Consider the following 21,411-nt stretch of genomic DNA (forward strand, 5'->3'; position numbering starts at 1 on the left):
CATGAGTGAAGACTGCGTTTCTATGGAGGAATATTTACGAGATAGTGACGTGACATCCTTTAAGAGAGTACAGTAATCCACCAGAGTCACACAGTACTAGCGACGGCGGAACCAGTGTGCAGAATCATAAGCCTCCAAAAGAGAGGGAAATTTAAACTGCCCGGACACTTCATTTGGACCGCTGTCAAAACATCTGTTGATGCACAAAAAATGCAATAAAAACATCGATTGCGACCAATCCTGTCGCTCAAGAGCATTAAATGAAAACGTCTACTCGGGAATAACTCGTAATGTTACAGAATGGAGTTTTGCCACGATCAGGTAACGTTTCGAAAGTAGCCGTTTGGCTAGGAGTGCTGCTAGCTGTTTATTAGCTGTGGCTTTACGACGCTTTGCATTAATTAGCTTTAAGTTATCCGAACTCTCGCTAGTTTAACTTGTATCTAACACGTAAAATTGTTACCGTGTTTGAATAAAGCGGTTTTATTTGTCGTTCCTTTACGACAAGTACCCGCGGCCTTGTGTAGTAACTTCCTTGTGATTGTCGGTGGTCTGTAATGCTACTTTCAGGAAAACTGGGAATTTGGGACATTTTGAAGTTTTTAATAGGAGAAGGGCACTGGAAATTGTGCTAAGATTGATATTTTATACCTTTAGCTTGTAGCATTGATTTATACGTACATATAGATATACACATGTTGTTAAACACCAAATGGACGTCATGTGTAGCTGCGATCCCAATGTGACCTTCTTTTCTTTAGCTTTTAGACTCACCCTCCAAAAACAGTTACATCGGGAGCTATCACCAGCCTCCAGACAAGATACTACCAATTCCCGCAGAAGCACAGCCCTCCTCCAAAGGTGTAGGGCTACCGACGGACAGTCCTGCACATCCACAAACCAAAAGGAATATTGACAGAAAGGGTATGGTGCTATTGAAGTTGTTTTTTGGCACTGTAAAATACTTGTATATGATCTCACATTCTATTCCTTTCTCTCTCACTACAGCTGTCGAGAATGCACTGAGGACCCTCCAGGAGAAAATCAGACGGCTTGAGAAGGAACGGGCACAATCAGAGAAGAGCCAACCACCGTTATTACAGGATGCTGAGGAGCATCAGCCTGTCACGACGACATCATGTGACAGCCAAACATCAACTAGCCAAGACGCCGCAAACAGGAGAGGTACATACATGTATACAATCAGTAGTCCAAAAAGTGGCAAATAGGCGTTGGCATCATCGATGGTAAGATTTTGGTGTTGATTGCAGAGCTGGACTCCAAGCTGCAGTCTGCAGAGTCTCGCTGTAAGATGCTGGAGAAGCAGCTGGACCACATCATGAGGATGGTGGAAACTGCGAGGAAGGAGAAGGGCACTCCAATCATGGAGAATGAGGTATAAACTAGAGAACAAACACAATATAAGATCCAGTAGCTGTCAGACAAAGATAATAATGCTCTGTTTTGATGGATTGTAGTATTCCTTCAGGGGAAAAAACGTCTAGCTTTATTGTCATACTAAGAAATACACATTTAAACCAACTTCCACAGTTTAGCACCATAAAATATGACCGATATTAACATGAGTTGCAAGTATTGTACATTGAACATGAAGGACTGAGGAAAAGACAGTGTAAAGAATAATAATGAATGAAATAATGAAGTGTCCAGTGATGTTTTCCTCTCCTCGGCTTTTCCGCAACAGCGGCAGGAGTGGCCGAGCAGCTTGGATGACCAAATTCAGCGGGAAAAGCTCGAGAAACTGGAATCGGAGTGTCTCAAATTGAGCAGGACCCAGAACATGTCGGAGGTAAGTCTTCTTATTTCATCTTTTAGTTCTTAGTTTGTTAGCTTTAGTTTGTGTTTGCTGTGATCTTTTCGGCAGATGAAGCTTGCCGTTCTGGAGCAGAGGCTCCTAAAGGAGGAACACGAGCGCAAACTTGTCCAGGAGAAAGCGGGCCAGGTCAGTACACCATCAAAATGGTGCTTTTACTTGGCTAACTTGCTAAAAATGTATCTGTAGTGTATAAAGCAATGCTTTTCAAAATATTTATGTCAAATACCACGACAAAAGTATTTTTACCACCTCCATCTCCTCCATAATTTCAAACCTGTTTGGGTATTCGAAACTAGCCATTGCTTGCACTTTCACTTGCAATTATGACGTTATTCTTGTTGAATTATGACTTTTTCTCATTAGATTTTTTTTCTTAATACTTTTTGTTTTAAATTGCTGCTTTTACTTAAATTTTGGCTGAGTTTTGTTTTCTTTCTAAATTATATTTTTAGAATGTGCCGTGCCATGGGGCGTATAAAAAAAACAACAAAAAAACAGCTGCGGGCTGCACTTTGGACGCCACTGAACTCGACTGCAGTTATGTTGCTGTTGTCGTTTCACATTGCCTAGCAATAATGAAGAAGTTGACAATATTACAGCATGTTAACATAAACGGACCCATTTTTCATAGAAATGGGCCCTTGGGTCTCAAATTTGACGACATAGAAGGGCTCCAATGTAGTTCATCAAATGTAGTAAATCTTTGGCTAATGCATTTGTTTTCGTACAATTATTTCATATGTACCTGTATGTGTCTCGAATATTCATATTTAAGCTTCATCTCAAAACAAATGTGACATCGTCATGTACTACTAGATGGAGCCAGTGTATTGTTGTTTACAGTTTGATGAAAATGATCTCAAGTAGTCTCTTTCGTATTTAAAAAAATAAATAAATACAAATAAAAAAAAAACCTTAACCTGTGCATCCTCAGCTGCAGAGAGAGCTGGACCTCAGCCTCCGGTTGTCTTCACAAGCTTCCCAGCAGGCAAAGCCACAAACGACCACAAAGAAAGTCACAGTGGTAATGTTTTGAACCTTAAAACGTCTTTCCTGTAATTTCTTTTTTTTTTAAATACTTTGTTGAGATAAAGCTTTTTTGTGTGTGTCTCAGAAAACCCCCAGACATAATGAGATGACGTCACCAAGGCATAAAAGAATCCCTTTTGTAGCAGGGACGGTAAGACGCCAACTCTCACGTTCACGTTATTCAAGAATTCGGTGTCATTCATATTTGGATTCATTGCATTTTCCTGACAGTCAACAAGCCCAAGCCACTCTGTCCACGCCAACGTGCAAAGTATTCTACACATGATGAAACACCACCAGCCTCAGCTGTGCCAGAGAGTCAGCGCCCTGCACCGGTCAGGCTGCGGAGCAAGGAAGAGCCTCCAAATGGACGTTCGCACAACTCCTGCCCGGTGCGACGGAGAGCTGGAACACCAAGATCAGTCGCTGGGCTCGCTGTCGGACCTGCTCTTGGCCCTGCAGGACGAGCTGGGACAGATGGGCTTGTGAGTAGGGGGGGATTCTGTTGTCATATTTTGTGATGCTTAGCGTGTGCGTGTGTTTGTGTGGCAGTGAACATCAGGAGCTGGTGCATCAAATTGATGCCACCCGGCAGTGTGAGCAGAGGCGGGACCTGCAGAGAGAGCTGGAAGCTTTGGTGGATAGAATGGACAAAAAGGGAGCGCAGATCAGCAAACTACGGAAACACCAGCAGACGGTCTGTAAAACATCACTCACACAATGCAGGATTTTATTATTAAAACCTGAATTTATAAACTATATTGCCTGCATGTTGCCCCTATTTGGTCATTTCAACTTCGGTACAAATGAGCCTCACTGTAAGGTAGCACAGCCATGTGACTTTTCTCATACAATCAGCAAAGATAAGGCAACAAGAAGGTAAAAATAAAACTACAGTATATATTGTATTGTTAGGGCTGTCAAAATACTTCGTGAATAATCGCATTTTGTTCATAGTTAACTCAATCGCACAGACATTTTCATCAATCAGTAGGGATGTAAATCTCTGGGAAATTACGACATGCATCTTGATACGATTCAAAAACGATATATTTTAAAAACAGAACGATTCGATACGGTGTACAAACAATATGATTCAATGGTTACATTTGTTGACGGACACAATCTTGCATTCTGAAGTAAAGGACCCAATTGTATAAAAGTGGTATTCTTACAGTATTTACAAATGGGCATCATATCCCCAAGCATGCTGTAAGGCAGGGGTCCCCGACCACCAGGTCGCGGGAAATGTTCAAGCGCAATGAAAATAAAAAGATACATTTATATATAAAAAAATCTAATTGTAAATAAATGCTTTGTTTTTGATATACTAACATTGTCATTATTACAGTCATGTTATCATTTATTGGCCATCATCCGTAGGACAATTATCGTCCAGCATAATTTATCATGACAGGCCTAACTGCAGCATCTTATGTTCCCGTCCTCATTGCGCTCCACAGGTCCACATTCTGACCCAGCAGCCGAGCGCCAACAAGATGGCTGCGAAGCCAAAAGGGATCAGGCTGTCGGCATCTTCTCCGATCCCGAATAAGCAGCAGGACAAGCAATGTGTCGGCGCTCAAAAAAACCTGCAAATTCTCAGAGAGTCACAGAAGTTGCGCAACAGCCTAAAACAAGACGACATCTCCTGGGAGGTTTGATGTTTTTCCCCCAAGGATGACTACATTGAATCGTGTTTTTAAATCTGTTTTACCTTTTGTGAGGTTGTGGTATGACATTTGAGATAATCTGTGTACATTATGTATTCTACCATTTTAATAAAGTTTATTTTCGACACATTTTTGCCACTGTTGATAATTATTAGTCACAATATGAGGCAATGCCGCCAGATGGCAGTGCTGGCCCAGTGTCATGACAAATGTCTTCAGCGACCCATTTCTAGTTGACTTGTTTCTGTGGTCAGGACAGAGAAAAGGGAAAAGAGGGGTGTGAGCCTGATGCATTGTTTCTCTCTGCTCCCGTATTAGATTACACCGAATGACTGGATGCACAAATCAGGTTAGTTGAGCCGAGCGGCTTCAGCACGGACACATACTCACTGGGTCATGCTGAAAGTTGTAATATTCTGCCCCTTTTGTGTAGCCAAGTAACCAAAAACAGTCCCATTTCAGGATTATGCTGTGCAGTAATTAACATCTTTGTGGCTCATTCATGGACGGATGTTTTGGATGAGGGTTTTTTTTTTTGTGTGTGGGCCAACCGGACAAACAAGCAGTCAAGAGAATGCGGTCACTGAGGCTCTTGAGCACGTGCTCACTTTGTTTTTGCCGTCTCAGCAGACGCTTTGCTTGTGTGACCCTGGAAACTGCGCGCTTCCTTTTTGGGAAACAATGCAACAAATGCTTAATAGTTGGTAAAGCTACGGCTAAGCGGCTACCTCCAAGTTATGGTTTGTTTCTTACATGTTTAACAAGTTACCTTGTGGAACATCACGGTTACATTTGCACAATTTCACATATCTGAGAAGGAGTCTGAAGAGTGTTTCATCCATCACTACAGTATCTTTACAGCAATCCCTCCTTTATCGCAGCTAATTTGTTTCAGACCCGACTGCGATACTTTACTGCAAGTGAAGTAGCATTTTTATGATGCAAATGTATTACTCTTTTGAACGCATATGGTTTTGAGAAGCCAAACTCTTTACTTAAGTGGCCCCACCAACTAACTGGAACTACGTTCCTCATCACCGAAATCCGACCAGAACTCTGCTCATGGGACGAAGCGGGGGGGTAAATCGCTCTTGATGACAACTTCATGTCAAAAAATCCTAACTGTCCCTTTAAGAAAGTGTTTCAAACAGAGTGAGGATGAAGGACAAAGCAGCCAAACTACTTCCACACTGAATGAGAGAACCTTTTTCCCCCCACTCTCTCAGCCATGGCATGTTGTCTCAGCTCTGCTGGCTCAGTAATATAATCTAACATCAAGTCTCATAACATTACTGATACCTAGTGACCACAATACTACATAGAACTTGTTGTTCTACATCTTCTGACTCCTAATAGGTCATAGTCAACCATGAAAGAGCGACCATTTATTTTTTGAAAACCGCGATGTAGCGACGGGCTGTATGTGACATAACACTGCTGTTTTTAAAAAGGACCTACTTCAGACACTAGTCAAAGATCATCTTTCGATACCTTTTGTCATCCAGGCAACTAGCCTCTCAACTGTAACTATGGCGAGGAAAGCTTGTTCGCTAACCTTGCGATGTGAAAGACTGACTAGGTAAATTCATTGAACAAACTTTATTGGGTCAACAGGCTGGAACTTAAGGCAACACTAGAAAACAATGCAAACACATGGAGAGAGAGAGAGAGAGAGAGAAAGACAACAAAAGAGCTTATTTCTACGTAGCAGGGTGAAGCCATAAAGAATCGTACCAAGATGACTCACTGATGGCTTTGATAAGGCAATGCAACAAACGGATGGCACTCCTGTCTGTCTGTCTGTCTGTGTGTGTGTGTGTGTGTGTCAGAGAGATCAAGCCATGCAAGCATTTGGACTGAAAGGGGCAGGAGTGTTTGATTTTTTTTTTTTCTTAAAGCTTGAGAAGTCATTCTGTCCCATGTTATTCAACTTTGTACCGAGTGGTACGTTTCGGTACGCTCTTTATTTCCATTTATCATTGAATGCTTGTCGAGTGCGGAGCTAGACACAATGCTGTGCTGATTGGTTGTTAGGTTACTTTATTTTACATCACCATTAACTGAATAGAAAGAACCCCCCCCCCCCAAAAAAACAAAACAAAACAAAACTTATTTTATAGATTTCATAAATTGGAGTCACGCACTCCATAGCTCGCACAGCTAGCGCCATCTAGGGGAAACCTGATCCGAACCATTCTGCTTGGTGGAAAAAGGGCTTTGATCGGTTCGGAACGCGTTTATATTTATAAGACAGCTAACATAAATCATCCATCTTTAGAATGCTTGCCGTGGGCGGAGCTAGACACGCAAGAGCGTTGACAATCCTGGAAACGCAAACCTAATCCAAACCGTACCGCTTGGTGACTTTGGATGGGACAAAATGAGTTACACTATTAAAAAAAATACAAAGAAAAAGTGGCCACTGATTGATTGGAGGAGATATTTTAGTGGGCACCCACCCAGTGGCTCTTGGCAGCCATTGTAGCAGCATTTAAACAAGGTGAGTTGCATTCACAATCATGCAGATGATTTCAAAGTTAAGGCTGGGCGTGACAGAGCAAACAAAATCACACTACCGCTACCTAAATGGGTTTGAAAGTACTGGTTATCATGTCTATGAAGAGCCATGGAGCTGTACAAACCAACATGGAACTGAATAATAAGGCACTTTTCCTGAAGATGCGCAGGTGACTGAGTATGAAGCACACAATGAACATGTGTTGGATGCCAGACAGCAACATGTGATGGGTTTTTTTTTTTTTTTTCCATAGGAATGCAGCAACTGCATGGTGACCGGTCAACAAATACTTCTCTAAATCTGGCCACTGAATGAGCAGAAATGAGGCACGGCTAAGGCGTGTGTCTTTGGGCTGTAGCCTAATGCCACCAGGTTATAACTATCATAAAATATCATTCAGATGGGTTAATATTCTACACACACAAGCTTTTTAGTTAGTTTTTCCTGGCAGAACCATACAAACACGTGTACTACTGGTACAAACAAAGCTGGTCAGTGCAGCGCTTGCGTTCCATGCCAAAACGGAGGGATTTGGGTGTACAGCTTGCTGTTTCAAGGCATTCTTACGACTTAAGTGGTTTTTCAGAGTGTGAAATCCATAGGCGCATGTACAATTAAGCTACAAGTCATTCATAAACTGGAAAAAAACAAAACAAAAAAACAACTGGAGCTAAAGTGATTTTTTTTTTTTTTTTTTCATTGAATGGGTATATTTCACTTCTTAAAGGCTAGTAAATTGTAACATCATAAAAATCTGGATTTAGGTAAAATGTTTGTCGTCCATTACAATGCTGTCATCTGTTTTAGTGATGATCAAGCAAGCACAAATGGCCTTTTCATCCATGTTTGCTGTACTAAATCCCTGGCTTCTGTGTTCTTTATCATTACATTATGTGCAGTACATTTCAAAACATGACTTATTTAAAAGGTACATGAGACCATTCTAATCAACTACAGATTGAGAATAATCAGATATAAAAGGGTAGGAATAATTTAGATGTGGAACTTATCAAAAAGCAAAACCAAAAAAATGAAAATGGGAAATATTTTACATCCCTAAGCAACTTAGTCTTGAACATTTTCTCATGTCCCAAAAATGTATTTTAACTCAAAATTAGCCCAGTATGAATAATTTCAGGCTTAACGGCAAGTGTCAGAATGAACGATGCATCCAGCATGCAAAACAAAGTGTTTGTGGGGGTTGAACAAAAACAATGAAATGACAAGCAAAAATGCAGATCAATGCTCCTTCATTAAGCCTTCCCTGAACTTCACAGCTACAATTCCAGACACTAATTAGCACAGGGTAGAGACCAAATGAAAATCACGCAGCAGCAGCCAACCTCTCACTTACAACTAGTTTTTTTTCCTTAATGTAACTCAAACCCTGTCGATACTCAAGTGTTTTACTATTAAAGCCTCCCACATTGGAAGGCGACAGAGTGAGAAGACCATGCATGCACCCGGGGGGGGGACTTAAACTAGATGTTAAATATGACTAACACTCCTACGCCTTGAATGCTAAAGCTTCTTATGTTCTATGGTCTTCATTAACTAAGGGTCTTCAGTCCAGCTGGGATACAATTAATTACACTCAGGCCTCCATCAGGTAGAAATACAATCACCTTCCCTCACTTAAACCACACTGGACATTAAAAGGCACTTAACACCTATTACCACCTACTACCACACCAAGGAAAAGTGCACGCCGCTTCCATTTGTCTTCTTCTATACATGGAGCACATTCGCTAGATTCCTAAAAATACTGTACAATCTTTAGAGACTACCTTGACGACCAAACCAGGTGATAAGACAGGAAATGGACTTGATGTTTTATTGCATCAAACTGCTCCTTAGGCAGCGTTATCTTTAGAACTCGTTTTGGGTGATCTTTGCCCAGAAAGTCAACCACAAAAACTGAAAATCTACAGCCCTCCTAGAGAGGAGCCACTCGCCTCATCGATGGCTTTTTAAGTGTGTTGATTGTAACCCCTCGTGGGGATGATATCCTCTTTTATATAATCTATCACCAACATATACAAGACAAAACTGTGTAAGGGGGCGGGAATAATCAAGCCCGGAGTCAACTGGCTAAACGCGAAGCTCAACCATTGCTGTCACATTGAGAAATCAAACAGTGGTTCCAAATCAAAGCTGCTGTATATGTAGTATATCTATCAGATAATACCTGATGAGATGTGCAATCACCCAAACAAAGCATGCATGGGTGTCTTGATACTGACCGATGTCGGAAAGCAAGAGTTGCACAAAGATGTAGATGTTTGGAAACACTGTTTGAGTCCATCACGATGGGGGAGAAAGGTATGGAACAGATTTGCTATGTGGGGTATTATTAGCTGAGAGATTGTGGACCTTGAATGTGCGGTGCGGTTTCAAAGGGTGTGGTAGTTGCGGTCCTTGGACTTGCAGAACTTGTACAGAAAGAAGATGACGGCCTGGAGGCCCAGCACCAGCACGATGCCGCCGATGAAGCTGGCGGCATCGAAGGTTGAGTTCTTATGGGGAGCGGGAGAGGATGTGACCGGGGTGGCGCTAGTATGGATGGTGCCTGGAATAAAAACAGAGCAGATAATGTCGGTCTTTGTATATCGTGCAGGATGGAGCACCAGAATGAGCAAAAGACACTTACTTGAATTAGAGGACGCAGTAGACACAATGGCGGTGGTGGAGGTGTTAACATTGGGCGTTGGAGCAGCAGTGGGAATGTTGGTTGTGTTGTCTGTAGCTAAGTCACAGTGACAGTTAGCCTTTCCACCACTTGATATGGTTCAAGCAATGTTCATTATCCTCTAGATATGTTGATAAACGTCAGCAACCCACAAAACAGACACTTTTGACTGTGCAGTGGAAACTCTGATGTGGAACGTTTGTCACTTGATTGATACAAAGGGCAGTAGGGTTGTGAACCATAAAACCGATGCAACTCGTAGCAGCAGAATCAGCCATAAATCCTTAGATTAACCGACTGTGGAGACTTGCGCTGGGCATCGCGAGAGACGCAATCAGTTGACACGGCGTCTTTCAAGCAACGCGAGAACCTGGGCTGCCGCAGAAAGGATCGTCTCGCATGCTCTATAGCTCGCCATGACTGAAGACGAGAATGGATGTAAATATCAGCAAGCGTGCTAGTCACCGAGAAAAATGTAACGCGTCAGAGAACCCCCCCCCCAAAAAAAACACCCTAAAGTTTAGAATGTCTTTTGTAGGGATGCTCTGATCGATTGGCCACCGATTAGTCTCGGCAGGTTTCCGTAAAAAACACATGATCAGCATATGCCTTTAAAGCAAATCGGTGTGCAGTGGCAAACCCCACATGTGTGCTGGGTCACGTAGGGTTGCCAACACCCGTATTGAGCCAAGAAGGGACACACCGTCCCTTATTGCCGTGAGAGTCAACTTTAGTCTCTCAATGGCGGCAACTAGCTAGCGAGATTTATCCGCTTCGCTTCTCGTCTTCGGACTCCAAATGTCTTTTTTTTTTTTTTTTTACCAGTGACATTTTGTTTTTAAAACAAACATGCTATGTGGTTAGTTTGGAGCTCGTTTTTGTCCCAGGAGGAAGTAGCTATGATGTACTGTACATGGTGTACATACTAACCTTCTAGTGTCACTGAGCAATTTTGCTCTTGTTGTCATGACACAAATGATGTCTTGTCCTCAAAACACCATTTGTGTGTCATTGTTTAATGAACATAAACACATAGCGTGTCCATAACAAGGGTCTCCCATCTCACCAGCTCATTTTGAGTAGCTCACGAACGGTCAAAGAATATTTGCTTCAACTCTGTTTTTTTGTTGTTTTTTTTTATAACAACTGTTGAATTCAGACTTTATCCCTTTATGTAATGACATATGTCCACAAAATAGCGTAAGGACTGTCTGAGTGGAGATGTGCTTGGTAAATAAAGCAGTGTCCAACTGAAAGGTTGCCGGTCATAAACAAAGCACAAATAGTTGACAGCTCTAATAGTGATGAACTTTGGAGACCCTTTCAACCTTTATTTTATAACGTAAGATTAATGTCTACATCAACCAACATTAACCGTAGAATCTAATCGTATAGTTTGTACAGTACACTGTATTGAATGTTTCGTTTTTAAAGTATACCGTGTTTTTAAAATCATATCGCAAACCATCGTAGATCTAGATTAGAATCGTCTATGACAAAAGGGATTTACATTCCTACAGGCAGCCAGTCTGACACGCATCTGTTGGTTTTTGGTCTACAGTCCCTTGTGCTTCTTTTAATATTGTCAATGTATTGTGGACAGAAACACCAATGTCCTCTTTGCCATCACTGGTACACATTAAAGTAAAAAAAAAAAAATCGAAACTTGTGGCTTTTGGGGACCAATGAGCTAAAGTTTCAGAAGGGGCGTTCAACTTTAGAGTTCCCACTGTATTTTGAAATAGAAAACGTAAACCCTTACTTCCTATCAAAAAGTCAGAATACTAAACTACTGAAGAATACTGCCAAGAAAGTTTGAAGGCACCATAAGGGAGCAGAATGCAGACAGCAGGAAGGGGGTTGCGGCTTTTAGTCAGGGGTTTACCTGTGGTGGGCAGAGGGCTGCTGCTGTTATAGGTGGGAACAACAGAGGTGTGGGGGATGGCAGTGGTAGAGGCAACGGATGAGGGAATGGCAGTCTGGACTGTTGACGTCACAACAGCTGGACAGGGAACCATCACCAAGACAAGGGTTTAAAACGGAGAAAGCCTTTGAAACCACAAGGATATGCCCACAAAAAAAAAATAACACTCCCACGCTTGTCAGTTCCCAGTTGGTTAGAGACCACAGAGAAGACAGAGAGCCCAAAGAGCTAACATGTTAAAAGCGTAGCAGTATGCATGTGACTCCTGAACAACAGCTTAGAATGTGAAATAATGGTTACACAATCAAATACACTCTTACCACACCTCAGAAGAGGCAGTGTGTGATTTAAAAGATTCACATTATTGATGCAAAGTATAAAAAAAATGTTGCTTTGGAAGCATATATTATCGAGAAAGTCCAGAAAGAGCATAAATGTAATATAACCTTAAGGAACCTACCAGAGCAGCTGGCGTTGCTACAGGTGTCGTTTGCTTCCACAAGAGTAATATTGTGGCAACCCAGGGATGCTGAAATGCAGAAGAATATATTTTCACAGTATGTATTCGTGCTTCATGTTGATTTTACAAAGTATCCTTGCAGCGAGGACAGAGATCCTGGTTGTCGTCAAAGCGCTCGCTGCCGATTGCAGAAACTGCCGCTTACGTAAACATTTTGTTTTCTTTTGTTAACAGTTCCAGTGAACGCTATTCTGCGTGGTCAATCAAATTACTAATTAACTATGACATGGGACTTTGCCCCATCATAAATCCTCCCTGCCCTGAATAACAGGAAGTCAAGGCAGTGGCACAGAACTGCTCATATTTTTTTTGTGTATGACATGAAAACAGGCGCATTCCCCATGTTGAAGTAGTTAACCCATGATTATCATTCTGGTACAAACTGATTGTGTGATTGTTTGACACCTAGTGAGTCATAACTGATGGCACCTTGTGACTGTGGCTCCTTTTTACATCATCTTTCCTTCAGTATACATATTATATATATTCCTTGAGACACTTTCTTTAAAAACAGTAAAGCCCCAATAAATGTGAACCCAGATATCCAACCACAGCATTACAGAACAGCATTTTGAAGTCTGTTTTGTAGAATGTTGGATAACAGTCATATACAATATGTCCCTTTGCTGCCGCCTTTCCTTGTTACGCTCTTAACAAGCAAACCTAATTGCTCCCACCAGATGGCTGCCCATAATTTACAGCTCCAGGAGAGGCTGCATACCGCCCGGTCTTTTCTCTCACCAAAGGGGTTCATAAATGATTTAGCGACTCGTGTAACATTTTGTCAGGCAGATATATTTTGTGGTCCTGGTGTCATGTATGACCTGACATGAGGATGAATGCAAGGAGCCTCCAAATGTTGCCTGCAGGTTGCTTTCTGTGCTTCTTTCACTCTCGCAGTTGTGTTAAGAAGTCATTACGTGTTGCCACACGGACACTAGTTTTAACTAGAATGTTTTGCCATTATTATTATTATTATTATTATTATTAAATGGCCTGCCAAGGGGCCTGTTTCCATTATCTAAAACCTAATAAAAAGATTTATTTCTTTAAGAAACTCTATGATGCATGATCGCGGAACTTCGCTGAACAAGGTTTTCAGATCAGGTACATTATAAAAATTGACACGGATGTGAGCAAACTCAATGCATTCAAGAAGGATATGTTTAACTGAGAGTGTACTGTTACATGATATACAACGGGGAGGATTTTCTGCTGCAAGTAAATAGGAGTGTGATAAGCGAGAATGACCAATTCGAATACGAGTTAGCACAGCGTCTTCCCGTCGCTTAGCTAACGGGATTGTAGTACGTGGTTCAATTATAGGCTGATGTTGGTAGAGTTTGTTACCGGGATTTAAATCCCATGACGTTTGCCACTTTATTTTTATGTATTCATTCATCTTTGGTTTTAAGTCTGTATAGGGAATCTTCATTTCTGTTACAGCCATATTAAGTGCCTCTTTTGCTAACATATCAGCTTTTTCATTCCCTTTGATACCTATGTGGCTCGGTATCCAAACAAAAAATACCAGTTTAGATAATACACCGACTTTGTATAATGATTCTAGAAACTGCACAATATAGGGATGTTTAAGATCTCTACATTGTAAAGCCATTAGACTAGATAGAGAGTCCGTGAAAATAACAAATTGTTTTCAGTCAGTGTTTTGTATTCTACCCAAAGCCATTTTCAAAGCCAACAACTGGGCAGTGTATATGGAAGCACTGTCTGGTAATCTAACCTGTTCTTTTATTGTGCCACTAATACAGGCTGATCCTACTTTATTGTGATCTTTTGATCCATCTGTATCGATAGCATGGTAGTTCCTATATTTGTGTCTTATTTTTTTCCAAATCTATCCAGGTAGACCAGATCACTTGTAACGCCCTTTTTGAATGTTGCTAATGTCAAGTCTATTAAAGGTTCGCTGATCACCCAAGGAGGAATATTGGGTACTAAGAATGGAGAAATATCAGTGGTTTAACAAAAAAGGAAAACAAAATAAATCATTACAAACATCCTGTGATGCCGTGTATCCAGCAGCATATCATGCATTGTCTTCACTGTCAATGGTTTAAACTCACCCTCTTTGCACATTTTTTACCAACACATTTGGGGTCAAGTATCAATTCCCATTTTAAGAATCATAACCAACCACAAAGTGGAGTTGATCTTTCGAGCCAAACCTTGAAAATGCATGCACAAAAACGACGACATGCAGACCGTTTAACGCTTGTTTCACTCTGCTGACCCCCAGTACGCACAAAGCAGCTTGCATTTGCCTTACAAAAGGGACACCTTATGAGACGGAATGTTTTACCCCGCTTATTGTCTGTGGGTTAGTTACGCAATTACCTTCTGAAGAATTTTAACATGCTGGTTGAACTATTTTTCCACACCTTTCAGGGTGGGGGGACTTGGCAGAGTGAGGGTGGATGGGTTCCCCACACACACACTTGGTCAAGAGGGCCGCTTTCTAACAGGCAGCTGCAAAAGGTGGTGCGAGCTCTCATACATTTGACGTTAGCTTACATAAAGTACAGATATGAGGTCTCAGGTGTCTCGGCCTACAAACATCAGCAATCAGAGCAGTGATGCTTCGTCACGGGAGACATAGCCTGTGCCAACAAGCCGAGTTGCTGAGCTCGGCATAGTCACTTCTGATGCCAAAGGGCTGTTTACATAAAATCACTACATCAAAAGATAAATGAAGCGATGACAATGTAGCAGGGCATTAGCTTAATGTGTAGTTTCAACAAGCCATCTCTACTGGCCCAAACTGACACTGGCAGTTTTTTGCTGAGCTCAAAAAAAACAAAGAAGTAATCTATTTTCCAACCGGAAAGAGGCTTTGGCTGAAGGGAAAATGCTTGTTGTTTGTGTGTGTGTGTGTGTGTGTGTGTGTGTGTGTGTGTGAGCATTTCCATGACAAATGTAAAACTGCCACATCAAAAAAACCTCTAAGGTCGTCCCTCGTTTATCGCGGTAAATTGCTTCCAGACCCGCCCGTGATAAGTGAATTTCCACAAAGTAGGATTCACTATGAATAAATGGAACATTTTTGTAGTTAGAGCATAGAAAATCTGTTTATGACTTTCTAAATATGTTTTTACCATTATTAGAACCCTGTAGACATGAAATAACACCCCAGAATCATCTTTACACACCTATTATTCTTTGTTTATGCCACATTGCCCAACTCCACTGCACAGGGACACAGATGGCCGCCGCTTTAAGCACAGCAAGATACCGAGCTAACTAGTTAGCACCCAGTTTATTTATTCTAAACTTAAAAGGGTTTCAGAGTGGCGAGGAAGGTCATAGTAAGAACCCCAAAACTTAGCACTTCCACACGGAACAGGAGAACGTTTTTTCACCAAGTCATGTGGGACATGCCATGGCTGACTTACATGTAAAGGTAATGTAATGTAAGGTAATGTATCATCAATGTAACATTACTGACACCTAGTGACCAGAATACTACCCATGACTTCTCTTTCAATGTTATCTGACTAATAATAGTCCATAGTCAACCACTGAACAATCATTTGTCAAAATCCAAATTCATCAGCGGTCAAACCAATATTCTGGAAAGGATTGTGTTCCATTTTAAAAGGTTTCACTGCCTTCCACCTTTTCTGTCCTGATAAGTCACCTTATAAGAGTAAAAAAAAAAAAAAAAAAAAAAAAAAAAAAAAAAAAGGAACAGGACAACCTTTTTAGCATTAAAATGCAACATTTTAACAGAGGCTACACCTGTTTGAGCATCAGATAAGTTGTCAAACTGGTCAGCTACCGTAAGAGATCACCGCCCACCTTTGTCTTATTCGAGTAAGCCGATTGTGAACCTCAGCACAGAAACAGTGTCAGGATTTCAAACCGCTCAGGATGACCGGATCATATGAGCTTGCGCTTTTCTTTCGCTAATGCTGTTTCTACTTCCTTCTTCTCTGGTCCACAGCGTGAAGATAAGGCAGGCTTCCTGCCACAGATGGCCTCGCTTCCTCTGGTGTACGCGTTCCGTCAAATTCACAAGAGTTCATCAGGCTTCATGCACAAACCATGTGACCCCATTTGGTGATACTGATAATGAGCTTCAGGTTTTCCAAGCTAATAAAACCTACTAGCTATTTACTTTATCACCTGTAACACAATGTTGAAATGTAGGTTGCAATTGCAACATCCTTACAACCTCTCCCGCTTCACACCCCCATTTTTTTTTTATGTTGTTTTGCAAACGTCGCTCGAACATCAGATGGGAGTCAGCAGCGCCTTCCATACATTCCCTCCATTCCCCAGGAATCATGAGTCAACTTCGCACAATTTAGGCCTCACAAAGCCCAACCTGTGCCTGTTTCTGCACATACCTGACATGTATTTAGGGACAGATACTCACATGATGTGCAGTTGGCCCATCGGCAGTCACTCGTGCTTTCACAAGCAGCACATGAGAGGGCAAGACATCCATCTGCAAACACATTAGAATTGATTTAACAAATTTCCATTGGAAACGGAAGACGCATGTGCTTCTATGGGTACACTTCCTTTCACAAACCAAAACATGCAAGTCGGGTTAATTGGAGCCTAATTGCTTATAGGTGTGAGTGGTTAACTGGCAACCAGTGTATGGTCTTTCCCGTCACCTAAGTCAGCTGGAATAGGCTCCAGCTCACCAATGTGAGGACAAGCTTTACATAAGATGGATGGGTGTATTATTTAAACAAAAAAATAATTTTACAACTACGCTCAAAAATGCTCTTGCCACCAAATCAGTGCATTAGAGGGCAATTTGCTTTACACAACGATTACTTATTGTGTCCAATGTTTCAGTTAAGGTCAACCGTGGGCATTATTTCAAATATGTCATACCGTGTCATTCAGTTTGCTGCTAGCAGGCTAAAGCTAACGCAGCTGCCTCAGGCAAAAGCCGCCTCACCCGCCAGCGTGGTAATGAATCCGCCAATGGGAGTATGAAGGAGTGACAACAGCTAAAATATTAAGTTAAACATTTAATGTCCACACATTTTGACCGTAAAAACATTTTTGACTCGTAATTCATACCTCGTGGTGATGTATCTCTACAAGGAGTGACACGGCTACTCAAGCTAGCTGCTAGCAGCACTAGCTGGCAAACTTACCTGAGTCTGACGCGGCAGATGCGCCAATCAAAGCCAAGGCTGCGGCGAAGAAAAAAAACACCTTCCCGTTCATGACTGCGGACGATTAATTGAGCGACTTCAATTCGAAACGGCGAAATATATCAATCTCTACCGGGGAAAAACGACGACACGAAGACGGTGATGATTTCTGGGCTCCTTCCTTCGTCTTGCGTTTGTGTGCTGGAGGGCTAAACTAGACACTTCCTACTTGACAGGTCATGTGACACCTCTTTTAAGAGAGGGGCGGGGGAGGGAGGTGACTTGTGCAACGTCAACTGCGGCAGCCGCACTGGAAATGATGGGTATAGATGGGCAGATCAATACAGATAGAAATACTGTCGATACTAGGGCATTATCGGTATCGGGACGAAACAAGCTTGCTGTGACCGATATGTTGGAGTTATCTTCTATGCTTATTTTCACAAATATGTGTTTTAGTTGTGTTATTCCGATATATTGTACCTAGGTGTACATTGCTATATTGTTTCCATACTGGGGGAATAAATCCTTGGACACAGGAGGGTTCTGGGGGCAAAAAGTCAAGGATTTGGCAGCCAATAGTAATTTTTACTTATTTTTGCATGATTGACTTTATTTTACTCAAAAATGTGCATGCAATAAATTTGATAGGAGAGTAATTCTATTATTTTGTTGCTTTTGTTCCATTGTCTTAAATTGTTGTATTGAACATTGTTAAATTGTTCACAAATAAGCGTGCCGATACAAACTTTTCCTTAAATATTTGTCCTGTGTTTCATTCAGATTATAATCATGATCAACAAATTAACATTATTAATTATTAGTATCAGCTTAGTATTGAGTTTTTCTCTTTGCATTGTGCCTTTTTGCTCTATTTTCCCATTTTTGCCAATGAAAAGAGAGCCGCGGGCCACCAATGGCCACTGGGCTGCAAATTTTGAAACCCCTGCACTGGATTGAATGTGTTTGGGTAAAAATGTGTTAGAAAGAGCTTCCCCCATATACTGTCTGTAGTTAAATAAGGCCACCAAGGAACATCTTAAAATAAAAACAAACACATTTATTTGTCACAACATTGTTTTTTGTTTCTTCTTTATTTTATCAATACATTTTATTTGTGTTTTTAATATAACAGAAGCTATACCTTAAATACCCCACAGTTCACCACTGTACATTCATGCTTGGGTCTTTGATTGATAGTCGGGGTCTCTTCTATTCTCTTGAGGACGTCCACACCCTCAACCACTTGACTAGAATTTGCGAAAAATATGCACAGTGTAAGTATATATGTGAAATATATACTGTATATGCAAGATGTCATCATTTAGTTATAATACAAACCCAAAAGGAACATAAGTCCTGTCCATCCAAAATGTGGCCTGCAGGGTGATGTAGAACTGGGAGCCATTGCTGTGAGGGCCCTTATTGGCCATTCCAAGAGTTCCCCGCTTTGTGTGGGAGACAGCAAAGCTCTCATCTGAAAGCAGACATGTGGTGGGTATAGCAATAACGCTGCACAACTGCTCCACTCCTTACCTTCAAAGGTTGGTCCATAGATGGACTCCCCTCCATTTCCTCTCCGTTCTGGAGAAATATCTGCCAAAATAAAATTGAAAAAAAAAATCCTCATTGAAAACCCTGCAGGATAATGATGCTATGACTGGCCACAGCATTAGGTACACCCACACAATCCAATACAAGGCGCGCATCGAAAATGGACTGTTACTGTCTGTAGGAATGTTAAACTGCACTGCGGCGTTCTGACACGTGCAGCAGAATGATACATGAAAAATATATAATAAAAAAAGATGGTGCCTTGCAAAACACCGTCAAAGGGATCTTTTTAAATGCAAACAATCTATTAAATTTGCATAAAATGGTTCTACCTGATATTATAGTACAAGGTAAGTTTAAATTCCCCGCAGGACAAACCTGCAATGTTTGCACATTTCCAAGTTTTCCCCATATTCCCCTAATTATTTGCCAAGGAGTTTCCAGCTTTAAGAATTCCCATGTTGTACCCCAGTCAGTGTGGAAGTGATCCCAAAAATCATCTGAAATGTCTTATTTCATTTTGTATTTATTTATTATGATGACCTCCGCCTTGCACCCAGCCGTTGGGCACCACGCGATGAAACAGGGAGCCCTTGTAGCAGAGCGGGTGGCCGTTGGGCGAAAGGCCTCGCTCTCCTGTGCAGAGGGCCTCAAAGTTCCATGACGTCTTTGGGCATACATCTGAGAAGAGCTGCACAAGAGTGAGGACAAGGTACGGTGAGGCACATCACGCTCGCTAAAAGACATGAATCGGAATGATTCACCTCAAACAACAACCTCCCCACTGCCTCTCCTCCAATCTCAATGTCCATGAAGACGAACCTATGCTGAAAACGGAAGGAGAAAACACAAGAAATATACTTTCTTGGCATGACATTTACCTCCAGATGATTCATTACGGTATTTCATGAACTCGTTCACAGATGCAGTAGACTTGGCGGAGACTTGCCCCGGTTGACTGGAGGTGTTTTAGGTAGTGTTCGCCCACACAGGAAGCCTGTGGCTCTATGCAGGTGAAGCCCCACTGGTTCTCGGCCCAAGTGGCGAGAGCGCCCTCATCCCCGATGAAATGTCCATCCAGGAAGCACATGACACCGCTGGAGAACTCCCATACTTCGCCACGCATCTCCTTCACATCAACAAAAGGTGGGTTGACATCATCAGTAGGAAGTTCTATTGATGTTTGGATGCTTTAGGTGTACTTGAAGGTGATTTGGATGACATTATTTGCAGCATTCACCATTACAGTAGGACAGAACTTTGTAGAGGGGTAGGAAATTGACTTTTTGGTGCAGATCTAGATAAAGGTGCAGCTACAGAAATTGTGTAACAATTTACACAAAAAGTTTTTCTCTACACGTACCCTCTTCTGGTTGCTCAGATAGGCATGCCAGTCAAATTCAAGCAGCGGGCGAATTGTTGGCTCCGTAAACTCACGAGGAAACTTCTGTATCAGTCCCTGTTATAGTTTAAAAAACACACACACACACACACACACACACACACACAGTCAAAAAATTCCACAACAATGATAATTAGACAAACAAATAAATAATGATTTACCTCTGTGATGCTCTTGGCAACATGAAAATGTGGTTCTTTAATCAAGCCAACGATTTCTATGTGCGGCTTTGGGTCCATGCCTGGAAAAAAGGAATGTTCCCTGGTGATGTGTGGATCGACACTGAAAGACCGACACTGCCAATACCAGCTCTTGGATTCTCAAATCAAAATATGGAGACTTTCGATACTTCAAAGATTTCATTCTTATAGTAGTTCTCAATAATCATTTGTTTGAATGTTTTTATTGTTTTACTTTTTTTTTATTGTTTAAAATTCCATTTTCACATATTTTCTGTCCTCTCTTTTTCTGTTGTTCTATATTGGTTTGGCTATATTGTAAATCACCCTGCTACCTCGATATATACTTCAGGGTGTAAACTAAATTTACTTTACGCAAATTAATTATTAATTTATTCAATTAAAGTAATTTTAATTAATTAATTTTGATTTATTTTAATATTCTGTATGGATACATACATTCAATGTCTTGTATTCTTTATGCTATGATATGAAATATAACACTTTCTCAAATGTACCAAACACATTAGGTGAATTTGCACAAGTATTTTTTATATATGCTTATATGACAAAACACATTTGGTGACACTCCAAAAGTCAATAGTGGTAAGAAAACAACATGTTTGCGCAGCAGCTTTCACTTACTGTTTGGACTTGAGCCAGCCATTTCTGTTTAAAGATGGTGTTTATGTGTTTATCAAACTATCTCTGCTATCCTGGAGTTAATAAAATGCTTTACTTGCTTTTCACAAGCAGAACTTGTGAAATTCGAATTTCTAATTCAACAGAAACCCAGCATATATCAACAGCAGCCTTGTATCCACGACAACAAGCATTTGACGGCGCCTGAATATGACGTCATTACAACTAGACTGGCTGCGTCCGATTTTGCTCAGGCTTTTTTATTTATCAATTTGAAAATTAATGTTTTACTATTTTACATAT

At 41.2% G+C, this 21,411-nt stretch overlaps 3 protein-coding genes across 5 annotated transcripts; 1 reads left to right on the forward strand and 2 right to left on the reverse strand.

The window, feature by feature from the left end:
- Positions 1-118: 118 nt before the first annotated feature.
- On the forward strand, positions 119-4,659 carry cep57l1 (centrosomal protein 57, like 1). The gene is made up of 11 exons (XM_054762768.1): positions 119-321; positions 762-924; positions 1,009-1,185; positions 1,272-1,396; positions 1,706-1,810; positions 1,886-1,963; positions 2,772-2,861; positions 2,952-3,017; positions 3,098-3,351; positions 3,419-3,563; positions 4,330-4,659. The coding sequence occupies exons 1-11, from the start codon at positions 301-303 to the stop codon at positions 4,528-4,530; spliced, it is 1,425 nt and encodes a 474-aa protein (XP_054618743.1). The 5' UTR covers positions 119-300; the 3' UTR covers positions 4,531-4,659.
- Positions 4,660-6,123: 1,464 nt separating this feature from the next.
- On the reverse strand, positions 6,124-17,584 carry cd164 (CD164 molecule, sialomucin). 2 transcript variants are annotated; one of them, XM_054762769.1, is made up of 6 exons: positions 17,332-17,584; positions 16,590-16,661; positions 12,131-12,199; positions 11,632-11,748; positions 9,708-9,803; positions 6,124-9,626 (listed from the first exon to the last, which is right to left on the reverse strand). In XM_054762769.1, the coding sequence occupies exons 1-6, from the start codon at positions 17,402-17,404 to the stop codon at positions 9,451-9,453; spliced, it is 603 nt and encodes a 200-aa protein (XP_054618744.1). In that variant the 5' UTR covers positions 17,405-17,584; the 3' UTR covers positions 6,124-9,450. The 2 variants fall into 2 exon arrangements, with proteins under 2 accessions (XP_054618744.1, XP_054618745.1); XM_054762770.1 differs by lacking the exon at positions 11,632-11,748.
- Positions 17,585-18,433: 849 nt separating this feature from the next.
- On the reverse strand, positions 18,434-21,287 carry ppil6 (peptidylprolyl isomerase (cyclophilin)-like 6). Of its 2 annotated transcripts, none has more exons than XM_054762101.1 (9): positions 21,112-21,287; positions 20,449-20,528; positions 20,249-20,344; positions 19,835-20,014; positions 19,650-19,712; positions 19,429-19,566; positions 18,868-18,927; positions 18,673-18,808; positions 18,434-18,581 (listed from the first exon to the last, which is right to left on the reverse strand). In XM_054762101.1, exons 1-9 carry the CDS (start codon positions 21,131-21,133, stop codon positions 18,544-18,546), a joined length of 813 nt encoding a protein of 270 aa, XP_054618076.1. In that variant the 5' UTR covers positions 21,134-21,287; the 3' UTR covers positions 18,434-18,543. The 2 variants fall into 2 exon arrangements, with proteins under 2 accessions (XP_054618076.1, XP_054618075.1); XM_054762100.1 differs by having other exon boundaries at positions 19,429-19,576.
- Positions 21,288-21,411: the final 124 nt, after the last annotated feature.

Source organism: Dunckerocampus dactyliophorus, chromosome 19, assembly GCF_027744805.1.
Source record: "Dunckerocampus dactyliophorus isolate RoL2022-P2 chromosome 19, RoL_Ddac_1.1, whole genome shotgun sequence".
Lineage (NCBI taxonomy): Eukaryota > Metazoa > Chordata > Actinopteri > Syngnathiformes > Syngnathidae > Dunckerocampus > Dunckerocampus dactyliophorus.

Excerpts from the sequence above, each read along its gene's own strand:
- cep57l1 (XM_054762768.1), top strand. The coding sequence starts at position 301 with ATGGAGTTTTGCCACGATCAG. Across the intron at positions 925-1,008 it reads AAGGAATATTGACAGAAAGG|CTGTCGAGAATGCACTGAGG; the intron begins GTATGGTGCTAT and ends CTCTCACTACAG. Across the intron at positions 1,964-2,771 it reads TCCAGGAGAAAGCGGGCCAG|CTGCAGAGAGAGCTGGACCT; the intron begins GTCAGTACACCA and ends GTGCATCCTCAG.
- cd164 (XM_054762769.1), bottom strand. The coding sequence starts at position 17,404 with ATGAACGGGAAGGTGTTTTTTTTCTTCGCCGCAGCCTTGGCTTTGATT. Across the intron at positions 11,749-12,130 it reads TAGCAACGCCAGCTGCTCTG|CTGTTGTGACGTCAACAGTC; the intron begins GTAGGTTCCTTA and ends TTCCCTGTCCAG. Across the intron at positions 9,804-11,631 it reads CAGCCCTCTGCCCACCACAG|CTACAGACAACACAACCAAC; the intron begins GTAAACCCCTGA and ends ACTGTGACTTAG.
- ppil6 (XM_054762100.1), bottom strand. The coding sequence starts at position 21,133 with ATGGCTGGCTCAAGTCCAAACA. Across the intron at positions 19,577-19,649 it reads TGGGGAGGTTGTTGTTTGAG|CTCTTCTCAGATGTATGCCC; the intron begins GTGAATCATTCC and ends ACTCTTGTGCAG. Across the intron at positions 18,582-18,672 it reads AGGACTTATGTTCCTTTTGG|TCAAGTGGTTGAGGGTGTGG; the intron begins GTTTGTATTATA and ends CGCAAATTCTAG.